Source organism: Athene noctua, chromosome 15 (assembly GCF_965140245.1).
Source record: "Athene noctua chromosome 15, bAthNoc1.hap1.1, whole genome shotgun sequence".
NCBI classification, from domain to species: Eukaryota; Metazoa; Chordata; class Aves; order Strigiformes; family Strigidae; genus Athene; species Athene noctua.
Genome location: NC_134051.1, coordinates 19,039,889 through 19,056,990, shown reverse-complemented (window position 1 = coordinate 19,056,990; position 17,102 = coordinate 19,039,889). Strand labels below are relative to the sequence as shown.

The 17,102-nt window shown below is 47.2% G+C and overlaps 1 protein-coding gene across 2 annotated transcripts in view; it reads right to left on the bottom strand.

Annotated features, from left to right (window-relative positions):
• Positions 1-17,102, bottom strand: part of AXIN1 (axin 1) — a 76,794-nt gene that overhangs the window by 27,642 nt on the left and 32,050 nt on the right. For both annotated transcript variants that reach the window (XM_074919404.1, XM_074919405.1), the window contains exon 3: positions 6,199-6,339. In XM_074919404.1, coding sequence (XP_074775505.1) covers positions 6,199-6,339 — 141 coding nt within the window. The remainder of the gene's footprint in view (positions 1-6,198; positions 6,340-17,102) is intronic.

Here is a 17,102-nt window from a genome sequence, read left to right as displayed (position 1 = left end):
CAAGTGAACCAGCTCCGCTCAGGTTTGTGCCTTTGCTGAGAAATCTGGTGACTGAGGTCCCTGCAGAGGGAAGTGACAGTGGTGGCAACGATCCCTAGTCCTGACAGATGGGGAACCAGGTCCGTGACCCTTCCGCGGGCTGGCGGAGGGTGCAGACCTGCCCTGCCCAGCCCCACACAGCCCTTGGGCAAGGACAGGGCCTGGGGGCGCATGGGCCCAGCAACAGGGGTCAGGGGGTCACCCCTAATGGTAAAGCATCACTGGCCGAGTATGACTTCAGGCAAAGAAAGGAAACACATTTTTGTTCTCACCATTCTGACCATCCTGCTTACACCTGGGGATGAGAAGAACGTGAGTGAAACAGAGCCCAGTTACAAGGTAAGGACACGGGCCCATCTCCTGGTGACATGAGGTTATTTTGAGAAAAAACAATGAATGCAAAACCAAATGCCAGCCTGGAGTTTGGCAATTTGGAGCTTTCCTTTTTTATTTTACACATTTCCCCGATTCAGTAAAAGCATCTGCTTGGGAAGGCTGTGCAGTGCCACAGAAACGGCTGGAAATGAATGGAGGGATTTGGTTTGTCCAAAGTACCAAATAACTTCCACGCACACACACACCATCTCCTTCCAGCCCCGCAAACGGGCCAGTCCCGAGGCATCTCACAAGGACAAGATGTTTGCACAAGCCAAATGTACTTAGCACCTACCCCCCTCCCCAACTGCCAAGCACAGCTGCTTCTCCAGAACGTAAACCAAACAGTTTAACCAGCAGATTTTTAAAGCCGAGATGCCATTTGGCGAGGGAAACACAATTTACTGAGGTGTTTTGCCTGCAAACCTCCCAAGTGACAAGCACCAGCTTGTGCAAGGATGGTCACCATCAGCTTTTCCCATTCCCATCGTGCCTGCTGCCCCGCTGGCTCCCTGGAAATGCGGGTGCAAGGCAGAATCGCCACCAAATTACATCAGAAGAATGCAATTTCATGCAGTAACCCGGGCATTCAAAATTAAACACCATTAAAAATAAAATAAAACCGGTGATTAATGATAAGTGCTTTTTAGTAGGAAGACAAATGAGAGAACAGAAAATTAGGCAGGGTAATTACAGCTCTGGCTAGTGGCTGCAGGTAATGCAGGAGGAGGAAGAGCACGTCTGGGAGCATCACCTCCGCTGCGCCGGCAGTGACACCTTACGGGAGCAGAGCAATTTCCCCAAGCGTTGCTATACCGACGGGCGGTTACGATAGCTTTCATTAGGTGCCTTCATTTTCTTTAATGACGAACCTCCATTTGAAAAATAATTTAAGAGTCGCAACGGTTAAAGAGTTTCATCGCATCGCAATGTGGCTTTTTTGCAGACTGGATGGCAACAAAACAACTGGCAATTTTTATATTAAAAAAATAATAATTTTAAAATCTAGGGGATTATTTTTGCCAACACTGGTCGGCATCAATAGACAACATTTCAGTTTAACTGCTGCACAAAACCCTGGTGCCAGAACACAACTCGCACACTAAAGCCGCATGGCCGTTCGCGGGAAAAACGGCATTATATTAGAAGGTGCAATTTTTCTTTCTTTCTCTCTCTCTCTTTTTTTTTTTTTCCTTAATTCTCCCCAGCAGCAGTCCCAGCGGAAAGAGCGACTTTTGTTCCCAGCACAGTAGCGAAAGGCTGATAATGGCCTCTAATCTATCCGGCTTCAAACACATGTTCAGCCCCGCTGTGCTGCCTTTGATGTCATTTTAACTAGATTCCCCAATGCCACCTCTGAACTTGGAACATTCCTTCGTTCAATGTACTGTGCCAACTCAACCAGAGGAAGCAAATTCAAAGATAAGCACTTTAATTTTATCCCAACAAAACCTTATTCAATAGATGGGGGAAAGCAAGGAAAACCAATACCATACTTTTGTTTTCCTTTTGTCAGGTAGCTTGCTTTGAGATATATTCAATAGATAGAGAAATAATATATATATATATATATATATATATATATATATATAAATCAAAACTTTTTTAGAGCACATCTACTTTTAAAATAAAACTTTCCCAAACTGTTTTTCCTTGTTTCATCACGTGTTTTTCTTTAGCACCATAAAGCTCTGCGCTGAAATGCAACGGCGGGAGAAAGAGTGTTTCTATTGTTTATTTAATTATAATGTGATTGGTTTGCTACTGGGGGGGGGACGGCTTCCGAACTGAACTGAACCGACCTGCAAGAGCCTCTGGTGAGCAGGGAGGTTTTGTTGTGGCTCTGCAGTTGTACAGGAGGGCTCATCCATAGACAGCCTTCAAACCTTTGCCTACCAAGTTGGAAATCACCATTTGGGATCTTTTAAATTAAAAAGCTGTTAAACTTGTTTAAATACAGCAGAACTCAAGGTCATTCTGGATCACAGGAAAGACAGGAAACAAATCCACAGCGAGACTGATATTTTCTACCAATTACTCTTATCAAAGCACCACCGTCACCGAGAGACCTTTCTCACATAAAGAAGCACGATGGGAAAACTGCCAGACATTTTGGCCAAAGGCCAGTCATCTGAGGAATAATATTTAATCTGCAAGGTTTTTTGAAGGAGTAACCACTGTCTTAAACCCCTTCGCTCCAGGGAATGGCCGTCCTTACTCTGGGGCAGGCTTGACTGCAACTGGGGAAGAAGGAGCATCCCTCCAGCCAAGCCCGTCATGCTCCAGCCAAGCCCACTGGAATCCAGGGCTTCCCAAGCGCCTGGGGGAAGGCAAAACTGTCTCTCAAACAAGATAAGCCAGGACACATGATGAGACCCAGAGGAAGGAGTATTTTTGTTTAGTTGGACCACAACACTGGGCTAAAGTGGAGACATTGCCTCTTGTTTACCCATGTAAGCTCTTGCAGAAATAAAGAAAAAAGGTATGGACCTAAGGCATTTCTGCATCTGAATGGGAATATCACATGGCAAGTTAAAGCATTTCAGCTTCTGCCTGTTGCCTTCCTATCTAGATTTGCCTTAATTTCCCTTGAGCATCTCTGTTGTGACAACCCCACCCACACAGAGGCTGTCTCCTCACTTGGGAAAGATGCTATCTGCATGCGGGAGTATCCCAGACATCAAGAGCAGTTCAGGACTGCACTGTAAATGCTGCTGCAAGCCTGGGGCAGGCTCTGAGCAGCCCGGGGGGGGCAGAGCCCCCAGGATCTGACCTACCATTCAACACCAGCACTGAGCAACTCAGCCCCACCTGTGGCCAGCAGCACGCTTGCCGGGCCAGCGCTCGCCAGAACCTTTCACTGTGTCCTCTCCGGACCTTGCCCCCACACAAACCAGCTAAAACAACACAGCTGCCACGCCGATTATAAAAACAGGTTTTAGCAGAGAGGACAGGAGCTGTTTTGCTTACAAAGGCAGAGGAATTCGTATGACACAGGAAGACTGAAAAATAATCAGCGGAGCACAGGCATGTAAGAGCAATGTTTTTAAGCCACTCAAAAAGCAAACTCCTCGAACAACAGGGACTGATAACATATTTGTTACATAAGTTCAGTCCATTACAATAATATTTACCAGTGCTTGGAAAGACATCCTGTTGCAAGTTTGTCTTTTAGGCAAGCGTGCTCGTAGCTGGTACCACAGACATGACTTTAAAACCACTTTGGTGAGCTGGGTGCTCCTGAAAAGCCTGTGCCTGCCTCCCTTTGCCCCAGCTCAGAGGCCAGATAGCCAGAGCATCGCCCAGGTCTTCACTAGTGGCTTTGAACAGCTGGGCTGTGCATGCAGGCACATCCAAACCCAGCTTTGCCGTGATCAATACAACATCAACGCTTGGAAGGGACCTGGTGACAACGCAATACACCCGAGCACAAGAGCGTCTGCCTTCTCCAACTGACGTGAGTTGGCCAGCACTGGAAGAACACGCCTTGCATCAAGTCATGCTCTCTGTGCCTGCTTTCCTGGTTTATTAGCACTCCTCAATACGCTATCCTGATTGTCTGGACACATTCTCCTCTGACAGAGGGTCACGGAGGTTTCCACCTTGGGATCACACCCCGTTCACGCGCTGCCTTGGAACAGAAGGCAGATTTCTTCATTATTGAGCTTGACTGCTGTATGTAAACAGTACACATAGGGAAGAACCTCGCTCATCAGCAAATGAGGCTTTTATTGCCATTTTCCTCAGAGGAGGCCTAAATTCAAAGCACCGAGACATGCAAGTCTTGTCAAGCAGCAGGAGTCCCTTCTTTAACTTGCGTCTGGTTGTTCTTCATTTTTGCTGCCTTGAGCAATTCTGCAAAAATTCCTTTGAAACTCAGGAGGCAGATAGGTTCAGCAATGCCATGTAAAAACTGAACAAAACCTAGTACTGGAGTTTTAAAGCATGTAATGAAGAGCAAGTGCTGAAAACAGACAAGTCTTTGTAAGCTAAAGGTCAAGGCTGTATGTCCAGAATCCCAATTTGGAGATCAATCTGCATGCATCCAGTTTGAGATGCACAGAAAGGAAGATCACTGGTTTACCCTTATGATTTTTAAGACCTAATTAAAACTAACTGCTGACATTGGGCTAGTTATTAGCACAAGACAGCACACATATCAGTAGTAATTAAAGTCCTAGAAGCAGCCTATGGTGGGCATCGGAGGGATAAAATGCCTAAAGGAAAAAGGAGCAAAGAAAAAAGAATGCACAGGATGGTCAAACTGAAATTATTCTGCCTAAGAAATAAATTATGGCTACTGAAATAAAAATCAGGAGGGTGAAGAACTCTGGCATAAATGATCACAACCTATCGCAGGTATAACCATCAGTGCAACCCCATGAGCCCACTGGACCTGTGGAAAAGGAAGTGCTAAAAGCTAATTAATTTTGAAGAGCTCTTACATCTGTCTCTCCTGATAAGAAGCTATGTGACCCCTGCTAGCTTCAGAGTACTCCTCCATATAAACTGATGAATATGAAGAATCACAGAAGGATGTGGCAAAGCAGCTGGATTTGTATCAAATGGAGCCTTTAATTAGTGGTCCTGCACAGCTTTCTGCCCCAGGGGCATCCTCCGCCTCCCATGCCCCTTTGGCCAGGGTCTGCCGCCTCCGTTTCGCAACATGGCATGGATAAGGCGTGAGGAGCTGGTGCCAGGGAGCAGAGCGCACTCAGTAGCTGCTCCTAAATGGCCCCAAACCCCTGCGGGGCCGCAGACAAGCAAGGTACCGGCTCCTGTAGAGCCACCACAGCCCACGCAGAAGCCCCCTTACCATGTCACACACTCACCAGCTCACTGCATGAACTGAGGGCAGGTGGGGAACTGCTGCAGCACCCATTAACAATATCCGTGACAGAGGCTGAAAAGTTTCTCCAACAAGGTCTGACAAGTCCTGACATTCACAGTGACATTAAACGAGCCACTTGGAGGACTGTGTGTTTACAGCACTGCTGTTAATAAAACCCTCTCCTAATTCTGTAAACCTGTCATCTTTCGCTTGAAAAATCAAAGGATTTCTGCTCTACAGAAAGACACTTTGCATTTGCACTACTAAAAAACAGACCAAACACTGAATATTTTCCCCCAAATCCTTGTTTTCCATCACAGAGATGCAGTCACAACAAAATCTCACAATTACTTTTTTCTCCCTTTGCAGACCCTCTTTAAGGAAGGTATCTCATGGGTGAGATACAGGGTACTGTCATGAGCTAGAAAAAAGCAGAAAATATTTGGTGGGAGCTTATTGGTACAAATTGTGTTAACGTGCAGTGGTCACCAGACAAACTAGAACTGGTCAGTCACCAATCCTACTGAAGAGCAATTGCAGACTGCACATGGTTTGGCAGCAAAAAAAAAATCAAGAGAAGTACCCAGGTAAGTAGAAAGCTCTGTCCGACATTCAGAAGTTACTGTATCTCAAATCACTTACTACAAAGCCATCCAGCATTTCCAATGCTTCTTGCATGTGGCAAGAAACATTGCAGGAACTGAGCATCATTTAGTTCACTCAAAGCATTTTTTGTTGCAAATGTTCCCAAGACCAGCAAGGCTGAGTGGCTTGCACAGTGACAAAACAACTCCGCTTGAAAAGAAAGCAAGAATGATCATGATCTAGTCAGATATTCCCCCCAACAAGGCTGTGGCGAAGCCTCCCCCGACCAACACAACAGCAGCACCACCACTGAGGAAGCCAATACACTATTGTCCCACTTATTGTCCCACCAGGTTGGAGCTACTTACACGCTGCTGTCCGTCAGCGACATCGTATCGGCATCACTGGACATGCTCTGCTGCTCGCTGTCGTTGGCACTGGTGGCTGGTGCCAAAGCGTAGCCTGTGTTGACATAGTAAGGGTTAACAGGCTCTCTCCACGATCCATGCCTGCGAGAAAAAATGAGAGTCAAATTAGAAGGACACAACCTTGACCACACTCTGCATCATTAGGCACGAGGACTCTGCCTGGAGCCCCAGCACCGGTGACAGGCCACGGAATAAGCTGTGTTCATACTAAGTTGCCCTGATAGATCCATGAACAATTTGACTCATAACTGGAAGCAAAAGGGAATTCATGGAGTAATGAAGATGATGGTGTTAGAGATGAAGGGAGGGAACAAGACTCCATGGAGAAAGTCCAGTTCCTGTCAGGATTTGGGGTGTCCATGGGTTAACTCCTCAGCATTGTCATTCTATGAGCAAGGCAGGACACCTAAAAGCAGTACCTAGATAATAAGACAGCACATTTCTCAGTCAAAACAGGCTTCTACTCGTCCAACGGCAAGGGATGTGTGGCATGGCTCATCCACTCCACGCTTGCTTTTACATCCCTCTTTACTTCACCATGTTTGCCAAGGGAGGGAGGTAAAGCAAGAAATGTCTGTTCCTCACAACACAGTACCTAAAGCCGATCTCAAATGTCACACCTGGGTACATCAAACACTTGTAAATGCCACCAGGAAGGACCATCTGATCACACCAGCTTTTCCAATGGACAATCTGTTTGTGGATCTACAGAAGCCAGTTTGTACACAACCACATGCCTTGTCCTGCAGACAGGTTATTCAAGTACACGTGCAAGCAGGCCAACCTCCTCCTCGGCAACAGAATGACAGGAGGAGAGACTGCCTGCCTGAGCTGACTTGGGAAGCGAGCTCCTTGGTCAGGGGGAGACCTGTGTCAATGGGGACCCGCCTGTCAAACGAGCAGGCGAGAGCCAGCTCCCTCACGCTGACTCTGCCACTGGCATAGAAAAACTGCCGCCGCCAACGCGCCTCCAGCCCTGCCCCGCCGCAGGACAGCCAGGCCACGCAGGCAACTTGTTGTCCCTGCAAGTTATTTTGCAATTTGCCAGAAGGAGGAACAAGCTGAAATGTTCACACCAACACGGCATCATTTAATCCTCTCTCCCTGCCTACCCCTCTGCATGCTGAATCCCTCTTGCCGCCTGAACAGGAGCCAGCAGTGTGCCCAGGGGGCCAAGGAGGGCAATGGCATCCTGGCTTGTGTCAGCACTGGCGTGGCCAGCAGGGACAGGGAAGGGATCTGAGCCCTGGGCTCGGCACTGGGGAGGCCGCCCCTCGCTGAGGGGGTTCAGTGTTGGGCCCCTCACCCCAAAAAGGCCATTGAATGACTCGAGCGTGGCCAGAGAAGGGCAACGGAGCTGGGGCAGGGTCTGGAGCACAGGTCTGCTGGGGAGCGGCTGGGGGAACTGGGGGGGTTCAGTCTGGAGAAGAGGAGGCTGAGGGGAGACCTCCTGGCCCTCTGCAACTCCCTGCCAGGAGGGGGCAGAGAGGGGGGATGAGTCTCTGGAGCCAAGGCCCCAGCGCCAGGCCCCGAGGGAATGGCCTCAAGCTGCCCAGGGCAGGGTCAGGCTGGCTCTGAGGAAGGATTTCTGTGCAGAAGGGGCTGTTGGGCCTTGGAATGGGCTGCCCAGGGCAGGGGGGAGTCCCCGGGATCCCTGGAGGGGTTGAAGAGTCGGGCTGAGCCAGCGCTGAGGGATCTGGGGGAGTTGGGAACGGTCAGGGGGAGGGTCATGGTTGGGCTGGAGGAGCTGCAGGGGCTTTTCCAACTGAGACAGTTCTGGGATTCTATAAAGAGCAGAATTTGTAAGATGAAGTTGATGAATTCCTGGGTTTTCCAAGCAGATATTGGCTCTGAAAATCAGAGTCCTGTTTTAATTCAAATCATGAAGCTCATCAGCATGATCTTTTATTTAGTAGTTCAGTAACCGGCACCTAGTTGATGTGGTTTGTAATGCACCTTGAGGAAACACCTCCAAGGAGGACTCATCACACAATTTCAGAATCACAGAACTGTCTCGGTTCTTCCCTGTTGTGCCATGAAAAGCCTTTCTGGCTGTGCTGCAGTGGTCAAAGTCCGACAGACAACAGAAAACAGTCCCTGCCCTTACATTTAGCTAAGACAAGGAAATCCATCAGAAATGCACAGCTGGAAGGACCAGAGGTGAGGAAGACACCAGCAAAGGGCAAAGTTGGCAGTTTCTGCATATTTGCACAAAGTATAAACGTGGGACAGCCACTACATGAACTGGGACTAGCAGACAACCCATTTAAGGTGGAGTTCTCCAGAATTATTTAGGTGTAACATGGTACTCGGTGTACAAGGATGGAAGCATGACCAAAGCACTGTAAAATCTGAATTCAAGAGGGCTATCCAGCCTTCAGCTAACCCGCTGCTCATACCGCTCCTTTTCACCCTGCCCTTCTGCTCCTAGACACAGAACTAATTTTCCTTGTAATACAAAGGGTCATGGATGTTCACTGTTCACTAAGAAAAATCATATTGTTTCAGGTCCATTGTGGGGTCAGTTACCAACAAATTGCCCTTCTATTTTCGCTAAGAGAAAACTAATATTTTGCTTGCCACAAACCAACAAAAACTCCAAGCTATTTCTCCTTGGATGACAAAGCTCAGTTTAGTTGCGGAGTGGTGTAAAGAGCATTCAAAACTGAGTCTGCTGAGGTTTTTCACGACTGTTTGAGGAAAAGGAAGCCTTGTGAAGTTTCTCCACACTTGGGTGCAATACAGTCAGTTGGGTACGAACGTTTACAGGCGCCCTGGGATGGCGAGTCACTACAGACATCTTCCAGCACACAAATGTTCCATCTGTCACTGTAAATGTGCACTGGAGCAACCTTATTTCTATATTCCATCAGATTTCAGAACAGCTTTCTAGGGCAAATATTTAAGCCTTAAAATAATTTGAAGAAGTTCACGCTAAAAAGCAAGGTATAATAAGTAATACCTTACCAGCCCCCCTTCAGCAGTTCTCCCCTTGCATAATGGTCAGTTCTGAACATGAAAGGAGCGCTGTGCAGTGCAACCCTTCTGTCAGATCTGATATGACAGTTGCGTGATGGAGCCTGATACAGCCTCTTAAATTGAGGCAGCAATGATGGATAGCTCAGGCCTTCCCTGTGGGCAAAGACAAGGATGCTTTTTGGATAACCCAATTAAATGATAGCACCAACTTCTAGTGGACCTTCTGCCAGGACTCTCTGGAAGAGGCATGGATTATTCTAGCAGTGTATTAAGAGAGCACTGTGACATATAGAATAAAATGCACAGACCAATCAATTTCTCCTTTTTATCTGCTGATACAAAGACAGAGCAGGAGAGAGCATCTGAAGAGTTTGTGGGGTGTGGATCTGAGATGGCTGAAGGAACCAATAACGAGCAGATGGCTGCTGGGTGGTCCCTGGCCCCTCCGGAGGAGTCGGGATGGATGGGCTCTCCTGCAGCCCTCCACGGCTGTGGGCTTCCCACTGAGGATGCAGGCAAGAGTTTGGTCACAACTGCTGTATTTAGCTAAAATTACACACTTAAGCATGTATACAACAGGGATTACTTCCATTTTAGCTCTGCCTCTAATACATCAATGCAAATGTAAACTTTTGGTGAGCGTAAGTAGATGGAAAGGGTATAGGATTTCAAAGCAATCATAACAGGTTAAATTACTTTTGAGGAATCCATCTGTATTCAATCCTTCTCCTAATGTTCCCTCTCCCTGACAACTCTCTTCAGCTGGCTCGTATCACTATTTGAATGTTTTGTGCCGTGCCTCTGAAGAACGCTTTCAACATCTATTAGGAGGAAAACATTAAAGGAACATGGAGTCTAACAAAAAAACCTGGTCACTTCTGATCCGGGAGGGGAGGCTGCTTTAAAGGGGATACAGGCACACTCAGAACGATTTGAAATGTCAGCTAAAAACCTCACATACTGAGCTCTATGTGCTGATAAGGGCGATAAAAGGAAAGGTGAGTATTTAAAGTTAGACTTCACAAAAATTCCTGCAGACTTCCGGAATTTTATTTTATTTTTTTAGACAGAAAGAGCAATGAACGTTTTTGAAATGAACACAGAACATTTCACACATCGTAGAAAGCAAGCTGCATGTCTCTTCTGCAGCTCTCAGTTGTTCAACCCTCAAAATAATCACATAGGGAACAATTATAATAGAGATCACAGCGACCCAAGTAAGTCAACCTGAGCAGCTGCCTTTCTTTGCATAAAGCCCTCCACTGATCACTGTAAATTCTGGTAATACTAACAAGGGCCAAAACTGTTGCAGAAAACCAGCAAGCATCTCCAGAGGGCTTCCTTCTACTTGTTCAGAGTTTATTTTGCACGTTGTCTAGCCTGTATCCTATCCTCAAATCTCCCACTCCTCCAACCAAGACCAGCATACGGCACTTTGGACATCAGCGCCGTCAGATCTTGGAGCTTCAGCGTGAGAAGAGAGGTGAGGTCCTCTGAGGTCCTCTTGCCCTAGCTAGAATTCCCACTGCATCACGAGTCCCTAAGGGTATCCTTTTCCTTCCAGCCTGGGATCCCCAGGCTCCTTCACACAACTTCACCTGATGGCTATTTCAGTTTTAAACCAAAGATGCGAAGTCCCCAGCTTTTGCCAAACATGCTACTCTTTGCTCTATGCAAAAAACATAGGGCTGGAATGCTCTGGGGAAGAACTGCATCACCTTCAGCATCCTCAGTGGGAGGAAGCACAAGTCAGAGGGACCTGGGGGGGGAGGATTGATAACGAGCCAGCAGTGTGCCCAGGGGGCCAAGGAGGGCAATGGCATCCTGGCTTGTGTCAGCACTGGCGTGGCCAGCAGGGACAGGGAAGGGATCTGAGCCCTGGGCTCGGCACTGGGGAGGCCGCCCCTCGCTGAGGGGGTTCAGTGTTGGGCCCCTCACCCCAAAAAGGCCATTGAATGACTCGAGCGTGGCCAGAGAAGGGCAACGGAGCTGGGGCAGGGTCTGGAGCACAGGTCTGCTGGGGAGCGGCTGGGGGAACTGGGGGGGTTCAGTCTGGAGCAGAGGAGGCTGAGGGGAGACCTCCTGGCCCTCTGCAACTCCCTGCCAGGAGGGGGCAGAGAGGGGGGATGAGTCTCTGGAGCCAAGGCCCCAGCGCCAGGCCCCGAGGGAATGGCCTCAAGCTGCCCAGGGCAGGGTCAGGCTGGCTCTGAGGAAGGATTTCTGTGCAGAAGGGGCTGTTGGGCGTTGGAATGGGCTGCCCAGGGCAGGGGGGAGTCCCCGGGATCCCTGGAGGGGTTGAAGAGTCGGGCTGAGCCAGCGCTGAGGGATCTGGGGGAGTTGGGAACGGTCAGGGGGAGGGTCATGGTTGGGCTGGAGGAGCTTCAGGGGCTTTTCCAACCAAGATGATTCTAGGGTTCTCTGAAGATCTCACAGATCCTGCCTGCAAAGCCAAATCCACACGGCACTCCCTTCAGTTCTCAGCAGTTATGTACCTCCTTCATTGATGTTCTTCATCAAGTGTGGTAGAAAAAAAAACAAACCTAAGGCAAGAAGGAAACTTCCTTGGAGATGAAAGGCCTTTAGGCAACTAATTTTTGTAAAATTTAAATTTTCACTAGAGGGAGTAATTTGCACAATGCTCTATTGGCAGGTCTGAGAGACATGGTCTTCCCAACTCTGCTGGCAGTTCCAGTGTGGCTGGAGCAGCTCCCAGTCTAACAAGGAAGCTGATCAGATCCATCAGTTTTCACTGCTACTATCTTCCCCAGCTCTAGCACTGAATTTTTATGATACTGACATTTTCTGGAAGAAAATTTTTACTCAAAAGAACTGATGTTGTGATAGAATCCAGACAGGCTGGCAGTTCTCCTCTTGTGAGAGACTCCCACTTGCCTGACCCCGAGAGAAGTGCCTCTCCAAACTCCCTGGTGGCACCTCCAAATCCCTGCACTATCAAGGAAGCAGCTGTTTGAGACACTAGATTGGTAAACCCAAGAGATAAAGATTCATAAAGCTGACAACCACAAAACCCCAATGCATTCTGCTTATGTTCCCCCTAAACAGCATTTCCAGATTTCCTCACATGACATACTACATACTCTTTGGACACTACGGTTTGGGTGAGGAAATAATTTTAATATGGGAAAAATCCCATTTTCTAGACAGCTTGAACCATGAGGCAGTTGATAATCACCCAAATTTCATGAGTTGCCTTGGAAAACTACGAGCTGCAGGAGGTGTGGGGATGTTGGCAAGTCCCAGGAAAAACACCCCAAAAGGGGCTCTGCAGAAACTCAAGACCTTTCACTACAGTCAATGGCAGGTCGAGCAGCTGCAATAGCCTTCCTCCTGCACCGCAGCGAGGAACCTCGCAGCAGGACACGATTCCTCCTTCCTTCTTTTGGTGGGTGGTGGTGGAGCTCAGGGCTGGTGCCCAGAGACCACAGACGGGGGCTGCGACCCGACGAGACCCAGTTACTGAGTCGCTGTGCTCCCACCCTGCTTCTTCACACCAACTTCTGACAACTCAGTTTCAAACTTTTGCAGTCCTGTGTTTTCGAAGATGACTACTTCTAGACCTAGATTTTCAGGAGGAAATCAGCACTAAGCATTACTCCTGTTTGGTGTTTCTGGTCACTCTGCCTTCGTGACTGGGAGGACACAGTCTAATGCTAAGGTATCTTTCCAGCTTATTATTTTGATATCTTCCACTTATTCAGTGTGAAAAATTATTTCTTTTCATGTAAAAAGTTACGTACTTCTAGCCAAGGGAAAAAAAAAAGCTTCCAAAATGACAGCTCACTGAGTCTCTAACTGGCCAGACACGATCAGAGCTCTCTTACTTCCCACCCTTACATCTACCAACAAGCGGGTGACTGTCTCATCCTTCACACAATACCCCATCGCATTATCACAACCAGTCAATCAAATTAAAAGGTGCACATGTTACATGTTAGCTTATGATGTACGAGCCGAAGCAAATCCCTTCAGCATATTTAAACAGCATGTGCTGACAAGGGTGTCCGAGTGGCAGGGTCACCTTTAACCAAGAGATTAGAACAGCATGCACCAAGGAGTCTGATTTACGAGATTACATCGATCTACCACCTGAACAGAAAAGTCTCCATTTCCAACCTATGGTAGCAACAATCATCACAGAAGTGCCACACTGGGTATAAAGCTATGAGAAATGTCCCAAAGCATTCACAGCACTCCCCAGTACATCCCCACGGGTACGTTTTGGAGCAAAGAACAAAATGTCTGTGAAGATGCAAAGCTCAGAACCTTTACTCCTGACTGGATTTAACCTGCGCTAAAGACGCAAAGTCTGCTCAAGAGGTTAAAATTGGGGATTTAGCTGATAATTTGATTGCAGATCCTCAGGGTTGCTTCACTTAAAACTCTTTCCAATTACTCCGGGTACTCAGACACTGCTGTGCATCTCAACTTTATCACTGCCAATGTCAAGCTAATCACATGTGTTCTAGGCAAGGGCAGCTTCTTCAAAGATCACATCAATTCTGGACAAGTTAATCTGTTCTTTGAGGTCTCCAGATGGCTCTTGCCAAGAAAGTTCACTTCCAGCCCTGCAGCCGGCGAGCACAGCAGCCCCAGCGCTCTGCAGAGCATTACAAAGGAACCAGATCAAAGTTGCTTCTTACAAAAAAATGAAATCTGAAGTTTGAAAAGCAACAGCAGCCTGTCACTTGTAGGCTTAAAGACGACTTCTGCATGCTCCAGCTATCAGGGAATTTATGATTACAGTCTGGCTTTTAAAAGCTGATGAAAAAAACGACGCTCTTTAGTGCTCCTTGCCTTTGCAAATCTGTATCTTCTTCTGTGCTTATTCATCCTCCCACGCTGGAGGAAGAAGGGAAATAAATAAAAACATAACTAAAAGTACAGATAAGGGCTGGTCTTCTCTTTTATTCTAAGGCATTCAATTCCATTTTAGGACTACGCAGAGATTATTTTATGGGGAGCTTCAGTAATTATTGTGAAGTATTAAAGTACAGTTACAAAAGCTAAATCCAAGATCTACCAGTCTGAGTTTGCAACTTCTCACTCCTTTGCATTTATCAAGGACATGCTGCTTCTCAGGCAGGACTAAGGTACAGAAGACACATTAATTAAACCCAGGAATTTAGGTCATAGGATAGAGCAAGGTGGGTCAGAAAAGTGGTTTAGAATTCGTCAGAATCTAGGAAGGAAGCTGAAATACAGGAAATAAATTGTTTGCCTTAGGAGGTAAATGAAGACTAGATAGGCTAAATATAGTGGCCGTATTGCCCTCTTGCCACCCTAACCTTCTTAGAAAAGGCTTTCACACAACAGGATGCAACCACCGTGTTCCAAGGAAACTGCAGAACAAGTCCCTCAAGATTTCATCTGACCGTGCATCTACAAGCCCTCCCAGCTCCTTCTTCTCAACAGAGGCAAGGCTGTCCTCATTCAACACCCCAATGTAATAGTATATTTTGTCCATTAGTTAAAATTTAATATCAAAACTGTAAAAATCCGATTTTGACACACAATGAAGTCAAGTCCTTCCTAAAAGCAACGTACATCTTCCTCCGAATAAGACCAAAAACCTAATTTATTTAATAGCTCAACGAACAAGAAACAAATTAAAATAAGAGAAAATATGAGCAACACAATGTCTGCACATCAATTAACAGGATGCTTGGATCATCTTCTTGAAATAAAGTGAATGTTGCAGAACATTTTGTTCCATATCTAACAATAACAGGTATCTGCTTAGATTAATTTCAACATATTAGACTGAATTTATACCATAATATAGTATGGTGGGGGTTTTTTTAAAAAATTAGGACACAGTTAATACAAATTCTTATCCATTATGAAAGGCTGACATTAAGAAGGGACATTTGCTGTAAAACATACAGGATATTTGGCTGCATTAACTGACTGAACAAGAGTCTTACTGCTTTGGAGAAGCCTGGCTCCATCAGTCAGTCCGTAGCCTCTGTAGTGACTGAAGAAGCTCTAAAACCAGGGCAAACTCAGCACCTACTGTGTGTTTTGGATATCCAGGGTACATTGCTCCCACCCATAAGCCACCCTGGCTTCAATGTCATGGCCTCTGTCAGACAATAAGCCACCGGAGAATAATTTTTAGTATTTTATTGGAATGGACAGAATCAAGCTTGCACAGGGATGTGCTGAACATCCACACCTTGCCAGAAAAAGTTGCCTTAATAACAAAGTTTGTGACTGACATCAAAACGCATCCTGAATGCAGTGAGAGGACTTTGAGCCTGAGGACAAAATCCTCCTGACACCTCCAGGACAGAAGGGTCCTGCCCAGGGTCACATGCATAAGGAGGAATTTCAGAGCAAAAGCTTTAAGTTCACCTTGTGCATTAAAATAAACACAAATCTTTACAAATTACAGGGCCTGTCTACACGATCCTTGCAGTGTGCCCAGGAGCTTGGGTCCCCATCCCCAGGCAGAGGATGTCATGCTCCCAGCACGCTCCCAGTGTGTTCCAGCTGCCCAAGGGTTCGGGTGAGAACAGCCCACAGCAAACACTCCTGAAACAAGTGGGAGACTCAAGTCCTCATCCCCACTCTTCGACCCTCCAAACGTGCTCTCCCTGGGTCACCGGGCTCGTAGTGTGGACGCAGGCACAGAGGGCTGATAATCAGTCTCCTTCCCTCTACATAAACTGAGAGCTGGGGAAAATTTGGCAACAGGCTGATAGGTGAGACCTTTCCACTCTGCTAACTGGCTTCTCAGACTGCAAGGACATCTACGTTTAATATGGCAAGTGATTGCCAGCTCCCAGCTCTCTGCTTTCCTGCGTGATTCTCCCAAGTAAATCTGAGCTGGTGGAGAGGGGGAATGCTCTGCAGAGAGCTACAGGGGTCTCTGTGTTGGCTCCTCTGCTTTTGCCCCATAGTTTCCCTTCACTGGGAAGGCAGGCAGGGCAGCTGGGAGGTATAAAGCAGTCGCAGAGGTAACAGTGCTTCCCAGAAGGAGCAACACAACTATCATGTCAAAGATGTAAAAACGCAACGCACCCCCCAACCATTCAGAGCTTTCCACATCACGCCAAGCAAGTGGCCATCCATCCCATTCTGCCCAGGATGCTGCTCCCTCTGTGGATGAAATAAACAGTCAGAAGCATGGCCCAGCTTTCCAGCCACCCATGCAACACAGCTTCCAGGCCAGAGCATCCCCCTCGCCTGTGTGGCGAGGGCCTTCGTCAAACAAATTACTTCCAAATGCCTGCCTCTGAGGTGTGGGGAGGAAGGCAAACCCAGGTTTATACCTGGGTCTGCTTATAACCTAAAGAAGGCAGCAGCTCCACGTAAAAACACCACTGCCTGCAAACTATCAAATTAATCCCAGGATTTCAACAGCTTTTCTTCATTATTTTTCAACTCAACCAAACCACAAATTTACTTAATGACTAAACCAGGCAAGTACGTACTTTGTTTTCCAGACAGCAGGAACCTTTCTAACGGGATCCAGGTTTCCAGAAATCACGTTTACCTAACGTCAGGCAAGGGAGAGGGTCCATTTCCGAGATAGGTTTGATGCTTTTTTTAACTTCCCCAAACCTGCCAGCATTGTGGTCGGGGTATCTCCGAGTGCTGAGCCCGAGGAGAGGCGCTGAGCGGGGTGAGGAGGAATACAATAAGAACACTGTGTTCCAGGAATGATTGAATAAAGGCAAGAGCATGCTTTTGGCTAGCAGGATTCAGCACTGGAACTCCGTCTGCTGCTTTTCTTCTCCGTCTGAAGCAACGTTGTTTGCCCATGCTTCTCTGAAATGGAAAGTATTTCCTCTTGCCTGCTTGTTCCAAGGAAAGATCTGAGGAGGCTTGGTATAACCAGG